The 9621-nt window shown below is 38.9% G+C and overlaps 1 protein-coding gene across 1 annotated transcript; it reads right to left on the reverse strand.

The window, feature by feature from the left end:
• Positions 1–609: 609 nt before the first annotated feature.
• On the reverse strand, positions 610–8586 carry NHLRC3 (NHL repeat containing 3). The gene is made up of 6 exons (XM_009290167.2): positions 8437–8586; positions 7418–7565; positions 6678–6878; positions 5499–5590; positions 3823–3935; positions 610–3315 (listed from the first exon to the last, which is right to left on the reverse strand). The coding sequence occupies exons 1-6, from the start codon at positions 8539–8541 to the stop codon at positions 3087–3089; spliced, it is 888 nt and encodes a 295-aa protein (XP_009288442.1). The 5' UTR covers positions 8542–8586; the 3' UTR covers positions 610–3086.
• Positions 8587–9621: the final 1035 nt, after the last annotated feature.

Consider the following 9621-nt stretch of genomic DNA (forward strand, 5'->3'; position numbering starts at 1 on the left):
ACTTGGATACTCCAGTGATTACTTCTCATACTTAAAAGTTGACACCTATTAACTAAAACTAGATTTTTGGGGGGTTCTAGCAATCACCTTACATTTTCCTTCTTGTCTAGTTAACACTGTAGTATGTTATTTTTCTTCTTGTGCAAGTATTTCTAACCCATAAAGAAGTCCCTTCCTGATCTTCTAAAAACTAAACAGATTGCTCAGTAGATCTTTTCTGGAAATAAAACCTGATTCTACATTAAGAAGTGTTTTGTTAGTTTGTTTTTAATTTCCCTATTAGCATCAAAAGGGTATACAGTTTAAATTTTTTTTTATACTTGGCACTTATGTAACTCATCATCCCATTTTACTAATTACTCAGAGGAAAACATCTGGGAGAGATTTCTGTGCCTTTTTTGATAACATAAATTAGAACGCATAAGAGATGGGCCACAGAAATAGTAATGCATAAAGATAACACGGAATTTTAGATTACATTTGAATGTTGGTATCAGAAATTATTAAATACCTTATTAAAGTGCTGAGGACCCCATATTTAGAAGAGTAATCCATTGCAATGGAATGTATTGATATTAGTCCAGAAATAAAGCGCCCAAGCCTTTCATAATGGGAAATTCTCAATTTATTTTATCAAATTATCCTTCTATGCAATTTTTCAGAAATCAATTTCAAGATGATACATAAGAAAACCTTCAGAGAATTAGCAAGTTAGTGCACAAATCAATCATTTTCTCAGTCTGGTCATAGACGCAGAGGTAAAAAGGAGTCTAAGCATCTCATACTAGTTAATAATGAGCATCCCTTCTTATCACAGATACCCAAATGCCTAGAGGCAAGGCACATTTTGGCACCACGGCCTACTTCAGTAAAGCCAGACAAAACTGGGTGAATGCTGCCCATTTCTAGGGGCTGCAAAAGCCGATGTAAAAAGAGAGTTGAGAGCAGATCCACGCAGCAAACAGAACCTTGTAGAAATAACTTACTCGTCAACATCCAAAAGTGCACTACTCCTTTACTGAACACAGAAGCATGTTCCCAGAGAGCTTCGAGTTGAGTTTCAAATGGATGTGACAAAGGAAAAATAAATAAGGAGAGGATGTGGTGAGGAAGGATGGATGTACCTGGACCCCTTACACCACCAAGATACTGTAATATCATTAACTACATTTGAGTGTAACATTTTTGAAAAGAAATCCACCTTGTGTAGATGAGAAATAGCTAAATTGCACACAAAGCAGAGATCCCTGAGCTAGTGGAGACCTAGTTAGAAAATCCAAACAACATACTGCAAAGCAATGTGGACCTATCCATCTAGGTCTAGAGGAAGTACTGCTACTTTTTCAGCTAATAAATATTGCTTACTAGCTCCCATTCAAGACCTTGTGAATGATGGATTGTATTTGCTAGTGTATAACCCTGAAGTTCTGGTTCTAAGGCTTGCATGAGGGCAGCCAAGTTGGATCTTTTGTTATTGTGGATGTAGCCAACAACAAAGCATTCATATTTAGTGCATTAATCTCAAATAGTACTGAAATCAAGCCATCAAGCTCCACAGCTGAGTTACTTTCTATGGAACATATGAATCTGACTTTTCTGGATAGTTTTCCCATCTGCTGACCCAGAAATTTGTGATCATAGGTTGAAACCTGCCAAATTAAGATGCATTTGCTTTTGATAACATTCACTGAAGTGGATACTTCCCATCAGAGTAATTCCATTTCCCATACTCCCTTTCTAAGGAAGTTGAAAAAAAATTGCCTCTCTTAGCTGGTAATTAGTGTTAAAATAGTCCACACAGTAGAATAAGTGTGTGGAAACAGCAAAAAACCTCTCAAATGTTTTGAAGAGCTAGTAGATAAATATGGAATGTGGGTTCACAGCTTTACAGAGGTAATCAGTTATTCACTGTCTCATTTCTGCCATGCCATTTTCCCCATCCCATTTTCCTATACCCATTTCCCTTTGTGCTATAAAGTGAACTAACTTAAAATCTTGTAGCAACATGTGAAGAAAACAGAACGACTCTGGACTGGGAATGGAAAGAGACAGCATTTTTTACGACAGACCTTGGAGACATCTGCTAGGATCTAGCATAAGAAACTTAACTCCAGACATTAATGGAGTTGATGAAGTCTAAATGCTGGATATAAAACAGTTTAAAATCCCCAAATCAAAACAGATGCACTGCTGTTAACTGACAGAGCTTCAACGAAATTGGGAGAAAATCATGTGTCTCCCAGTCCCTAATGCTGATTAAGACTTTCCTAGCAAATTGCAATTTGTTTATCTTGAGGAACTTAAATGAGTTGAACTTCAATACGTTCCACTATGAAATCTTATGGAACAGAAAACTCATACTAATATAAATCAAACCAGGTTAAGAATTGATTTAGTGAGAAGCAGTACTTGGCTGCTGTGCACATACTTTTAACTTAATTCGAAGTGCCCGATATCAATTTAACTTAAGCTTATTACAGACTTTACCACTTTAGGTAGAGCTGAAAACTTAGATTCCAATGCTTATGTTATTAACCACCTCAGGCGGATGCCAGTATCAGCACTGACACCAGTATCCAGCAGCATCTTATTCAACATCATAATGCATCTCTGTATTCAGTGTTGGGCAGTACCAGCACAATGAATCCAAAAAACAAGTGAAGAAACATTAAAATGAGGTGCTTGCTTTCCAGGAAATCGTTTATACACTTCAGACAGTTCTGACCTTCATTTAACAACATAAACAGGCTAAGCAGAGGAGCCCCAAGATGACCCTATACATTTAAGAACAGCAGCTGTGTTTGTGAAGTTTTATATAATAAAATTAAGATGCTTATCAAAGTCATTTTACAATTCCCAGCAACAAAAGCAAAAGCCACCATAGCATTACTAAAATGAGTAACAGCTCAGTACCAAGTACTTCTCCAGGACTGCAGAACAGCTAGGACAGATTCTTAGCTCTGCAGTTCTGGGAGCACAATGTTCTGTGCTTGTCTAAGGAAACACAAGCTACAGAAAACTCAAGGAAATGTGGTCATAGGTCTTATATGTCACGCAGCTTGTGCCATGGCAGCTGTGGGAAACCATCAGCTTAAGGGTATGTACTTTTGTACTTGCTGGGCTCCAATCTCTGCAACATAGACCGCTCCACTCTTCATGTCTACATCCACAAGGTGTGGTTTGGTCTCATCTGCCAGCTGGACTGAGTTGACCATAACACAGTCCCCAATAGAGCCAACCGGTGGTGCCGCCAAGATTGCTAACCGGTTGATGTTCAGCTGAGCTACAATCAGGTATTTGTAATTGGCAGTAAACCTGTGAAAGACAAATATATTTTTGAATTATGAAGCCCGTATGACATCTCATTTTAACACAACCATGCACTTTAAAACAAACAAAACCTCCTTAATAGTCAAGGTTTTGAAGGCTACAACAGACTAAATGCAGTGAAACATTGACAATTAACTTGTAAGCCTTGCTCTAGATGTTGCTGCTCCTTGAGACAGATTATGCTACAGAAAACTCATTCAAGACAATCTCTCTTCCTGTAAAAGCTGCAACGGTAAGCTCAACAACACACAACAACTTTAAAATGAAGTTCCCAATCCTGCACTCAAATCCATGGGGCTTGTTATAAAGCCAGGATTTCCCTGTCAAGATACAACTGTGCAGATCTTTGCACATGATTAGGGCCCAGCACCCTATTAGTTAAACTGGTTAACCCCTTGTCATCAGACATTAAATATCAACATTTTAATTCACCAGTAAGAGTACACCTTATTTATGTAATTGCACGCTTCTAGAAGAACTGTTCAACAATACCTGACAGAATAGGGTCCATCTTCTGAAAAACAGCTGCTCCAAGACCCGAGCCATTCCCCTGTGACTTTATCAAAAACTTGGATTCTTTTGTTGTCTCTGTCTGCAACCCATACCTGTTAAGAACAAAAATCATGTCTGTTCACAAATAGAACAAATCAAATGTATTAGTTTCTTACATGAGCAAAGTAGCCTGTAGTAAAAAAGACAGTACAACTTGGAAGAATGTACCTCCACGTTCAAAACTAAATAAGTAGATATGACTTCCAAATATAAAACAAACCCACCACATAGTTAAGATACACAAATTATTTTAAACTACTTTAACAGAGAAATCTGCCTTCTCTTCATTTTTGTGGTTATAATATGGATATATTTAGTAGGATATCCCCCCACCCCCAGGGAGGACATATTCCCACCTATTTAATTCTAAAGATACTGGTCTGTCACCCGCTAACAATTTGTTTTTCAACAGTAGTCTCATTTCATGATCCAGACCTACGATGACTGCACCTGCAAACACTCTGATATGCCCAATACTACTATAAATATTGAGCAACTTAAACACTAAGAGGATTTTCAGCATGTTTTGTCTAATCAGTTTTGTGGAGCTTATCTCTGTTCTACCCTGTGCTAACTGGGTTCACAAACACTGTGAGCTAGCAATACCATTAGACAGTTCCAGTGAAGGCCTCTCTTGTATTACAATCATTGAACTTATAGCTGTTGACAACTCGTCAGTCTGATAAGTAAACTTCACGACTTTTCTGGGGTATCACCAGAAAGGGAGCAATAAACAAGTTGACCTGAGATCTTTCATCACTATTTTTAAATGAAACACTACTGCAGCAGTCTCTTAGATTTCTTCGGAATTGACAATTATTTCTAACCTAGGCTGATGATCAACACCATGTTGGCAATAAAATCATAGCCCATTGCAATTGCTGTCTTTGAATGTATATACTCATGATTACCCTTCAACACAAAGCGGCCATGTCCCTCCTCTTTCCCTCCTACCCTGCCAGTTTTAGCAGAGAAGTGATTTTTATATACGCTTCTTATTCTGGTTCAGACAGCATCAGCAGAATTAGCTCAAACCAGTGATTTAAGATGTTTTAGTCAAGTAATCTTATTTTCCCTGAAACACGTTAAGGAGTGACCGCACAATTCCTCTATAAGAGCAGCAAGGCAAAAGCCAGACTACGATTAACACCTGGCAGAAGCAGACTCTTGAATGCCTTGAGCTGCATGTAGAAAAGGACCGATGTTCACAACCTAGCCAGAGCCTTACTATCATCTTATTTGGAATTTCCAAATAAGAAATTAAAGTCCCCTGAAGAAACTTAAGCACTCGGGTAGATATTTATTACAGAACATAATTCTCCTGTACTCTCACAATGGCAGCCTGTTAGAAACTGCAGGAGGAACAGTCTGTTGTTGCATGGACATCGACAACGTAACCGGTGAGAACCCTTGTGTTAACCTTGCAGCCAGCTACTTTAGTAGGATGTGCAGTGTGAAACTTCAGCTTATGACCACTATCACACTGAAACTGTAACCCACATAAAAATGACCCAGATCACAACAGTTCAATTAAAAAGAAATACAATTTGTTTTGTTCAAATACATGTAAACAAGTCTGTCGGAAGATGAAAAAAAATTCTCCCTTTATTCTTTACCCGTCCAAAAGGATCCACTGTTACACTGTGAGGAATCTTGAACTGACCAATGCCGGTCCCATTTGTTCCAGCCAGCCATATCTCTTTGTAATCTAAACAGTGAGCACCATGAAAAATAAAAGTAAAAAAAATCACAGTAAGGAAACAACAAATAAATAGCTTTAAGTCATTCCCTTCCAAAGTTACACTGAGTCATTTTTAAAAGGTGGAATTTCTAAACCCAGGCTTTTTAAACACAGACTCCCAATACATAAACCCAAGAAATACTGGAACTACCACAGGAACTACTGGATTGTTATTAGTGGTTTCAGGATTATGGTTACAGAAATGTAGCCACGAGTGCACAAAAGCCATAGTCCAAGGCTCTGTTAAGCACTGTATTAAAAAAAAAAATATATATAGAAACAGTTGGCTGATTATGATATTTATTTGTTTACTAAATCGATTTTTTACATTACCTGTCAGTTTTGAGTTTTAACAATTTACCATTTTGCAAACTAGATATTAGCAAACGAACTGTTTTATGATAGCACAAAGGAGAAACGGTAGCTCCTCCACTTTTCCCCAACTGCAGACACGTGCAGACTCCTCACTCACAGCCCTAACCAACACTGACCATCTAACTGGGGAACATGAGCAAGCTAATCAGAATCACAGAATAATTTAAGTGTAAAAGATGTCCAGGCACCAGCGGGTCCAACCTGCTTCTCAAAGAAGGACTAGCCTTGTTAAGAAATCCAACTCTGAAGTTAGATCATAACTCAAAACTCATCAAGTTTTGAGCATCTCCAAGAGTGGAGACTGCACGCCCTCTCTGGGCAAACTATTCACCGTCTGATCACCCTCACTGTGAATCTTTCCCTCCAAAAATCAGACTGGAATTCCCCTCTCATATCTTTTGCTCAGTGTTCCTCATTCTTCACTGTGCCTCTCCAAGAAATGTGTGGCTCTGCCTTCTCTATATCCTCCCATTACTGACTTGAAGACAGCGATAAGAATCCTCCTTAGCCTTCTCTCTTGAAGACAAGACAAGCAGTAAAACAGGACCTGATCCAACAGTCTTCAAACTAATGCTAAATGACAGCTCTACCTAGTCCTCGCTTAAAAGTATTCTCAAGCTGTGTTGTTTAAAATTCAATTTTCAATGGTCAACTACTGCGGAAGTTCATTTTTCCATACCGTTGGATAGTTTGAGCAATCTGTTATTCATTCCTCCGTCTCCATCCACAACATAGATATCTCCACTTTCCTCTACAAAGATCTCTGCTGGTTGATCAAATTGTAGGGGAATCAAACTTGAACCAGCATTACCTGGCGTGCCCAAGATCTGCATAAGTTTACCCGAAGGGCTATACTGTTTCACGGTGTGCCCGTATTTCCCTGAATTAAGAAAAAAAAGTGCAAAAACATCTTAACAAAACAAAATGTAAGTATTACAACTGATTGTAAAGATTAAAAAAGAAAATCTCCTGATACTCACAGGTGATATTAATGAATCAGACAAAATTCTATAGTGAGAATACGACTGTGGGTTAGTAAATCCATAAGCTACAACAACATTCATCCATTGTATTAGGGCCACCAAACCTAGGACAGAAGATAAGTCTAGCCAGAAGATTTTTTTCCCCCTATACTTCTCCTGGGGAAAAAAACCCCCCAAAACAAAAAAACCAAAAAAAACCAAACCCAAAACCAAACTTGCTCACTAAGTTCGGAAGCTGTAAGCAGACACACAGCACAACACATGAACCTTCAGAGTATTTTGTGCAGCACCTGAGAAGTTTGTTCACAGCAAGAAAAGCACAAATCTGTCTCAGAATTGTTTGAGACACTTAAATAAATGATCTGCTTAAAGTACTATCTGCAACGTTAGCATTTTCTTCCCCACCTAATACTTCTCCTATCACCACCATACATACCTGTTCCAACATCTGTGATCCATACTGAACTATCTGTTGCAGTGTTCAATACAAAGATACCATGAGGCATTTCAACTGTATTATTCCAGGAGTAAAGAAAATAGCCTTCCTCTGAGAATACAAGTACCTTTGGTACATTGTCTCCCCTCTGAAAAGGCAAAAAAGGTCTATTAAGAAAACATATTAAGTAAGTAATCGTATTGTTGAAAATTCCTCTTTGTAAGGCTTTTGCAACATTTCATGAATCATAAGAATTTCCAGAGATTGTCTGCTAGACCTCATTTTCTCCAGCTAGAAAAGGGAAGAGAGAGAAGGATCTAAGTTTAGCGTGCAAAATCGTCCACTCTTCTAGACTTTCAACTTAAATCACGTAGAGTCCAATTTTCAGAGCAGCCAAGCTCTTGCAGCTATCTTGGTCTTAATTTTGAATCACGTTTTCATGTTCTTGCTGAAAAATACACTAAGCATAACACAGGCATGAGAAACAGTAACTGTACTTGTCAGCTGTATGGTACTCAAGTACTCATACTGTGCTTTACAATTAAATCCCACCGCTTTCCATGGACAGAATATCTTATCCGTGACCTAGAGATACCAATGCATGGAACGGGGTAAAGCAAACAATCGAACTCCAATTACTGTAACTGACTGAAAGAGCTGTGTGGTTTTGACTTCATGGGACAAAGGCTGAAAGAGTGGAAGGGGACTAGGCAGTTGCCCCAGAAACAGAGTTTACCTTACAGTTAGAGGAGAAGCTACTGTAACTCAGTTAAGTTGGATCATACATTCGTATCACAGAAATTTAATGCTTTTAAAAGCACAAGCAAGTACGCTCCCAGAACTGCTTTAAAAAATGGATATAGCAGAGATATCTATGCTTACATTTTCACTAATTTTGATACAATAATTATTCATATACACACACACACACACCTCTCTCTCTCTTAATCTAAACCAGACACTTTAAAGGCAAAAATACACTAGGTTAACAAGGAGAGAAGTACAGTATTCTCACTCACTTGTCCCACAAAGACCAAACCATGAAGAGAGTCAACAGCAACACAAAATGTTTGACCAGTGAAGTACTCTGGAATTTTAGGCCAGCCTATGTCCAGCTTGTACATCTGTTCCTGTCCCTTCCAAGGAGAGAAGTAATCAAATGCTTTTAAAACCTGAAAATACAAAAATAAATATCCATTAGTAGTTAAATCCCATGACGGTGGACTCAGAAGAACCAGCAGTAGAAAGTAACTTTGTACTGAAGCATCATAAATTGATTTATTCAATTTAAATTAAGAAGATAGATAAACAGAAATAGGCTTGTAGCTAGGGTTTTGGACTGCAAATGGGAAAATTCCGACACACTGGAAATTAGCTAATGAAGTCCTTTGGATTGGGGAGCTCCGGAATTACAAGGCAAAAAACACACCCTGAAATTTCTTACATCGAAGTTGCTATTACTATCTGTAAATCACACTCCAAAGTGAGGTAAATAGTAGAGGTTCCAAATGCAACAGAATCAATAACCACTTCAAGAAGATATGAGAATAAGAAAAACAAAAATCAGAATAAAGGGAAAATACAGGTCAAGAAAGAAAACTACATCTTAGAAATGGGGAAGTGTAAGATACCAGGAATGGCAAAACTCAGGTCAATGTATACATGTTAAAGGATAATGGGAAAAAAAAATCTTCCACCTTTTTGTTCTATTTTTCCAGCAGAAGGATGGAAGCTAAGCACAGCTGTGCCACGGCAAGTACTGGATGGAGATCTAAGCACTGAAACGGAGAGATCAGGCTAGAACTAAGAAGTAACAAGTGGTGACCCCGAAGGACCAGGGCCATTTGACACTTCTGTTAATTGCCTTGCCACAAGTAGGGGTAGGCTGATGACAGAGAACTACGAACAGCCTAAGAAAGAGTAGACTATCACGAAGGAAAACCGAGGGTAATTAAGCAGGGAGAAAACCCGACAGTAAGAAGTGCAAAGTTATTCACCCACAGGCCATGAAGTTCTCCCTCGTCTGAGCATATTGCTCGGAGAGCCCTGGGAAAGAATCACCCAGCGTACGCATTTATCTCAGAAGGGCTCGAAAGTCACGTAAACAAGCCTCCCCCTAAAACGGCGTAAGCCAGAAGAGGCGCGGGAAGGCACCCGGACGAAGCGGGGCCCGGGGCCCTGCCCGCACCCCTGCGCTCCGGCGG

The sequence above is a fragment of the Aptenodytes forsteri genome, unplaced genomic scaffold (assembly GCF_000699145.1).
Source record: "Aptenodytes forsteri isolate BGI_AS27 unplaced genomic scaffold, ASM69914v1 Scaffold155, whole genome shotgun sequence".
NCBI lineage: Eukaryota > Metazoa > Chordata > Aves > Sphenisciformes > Spheniscidae > Aptenodytes > Aptenodytes forsteri.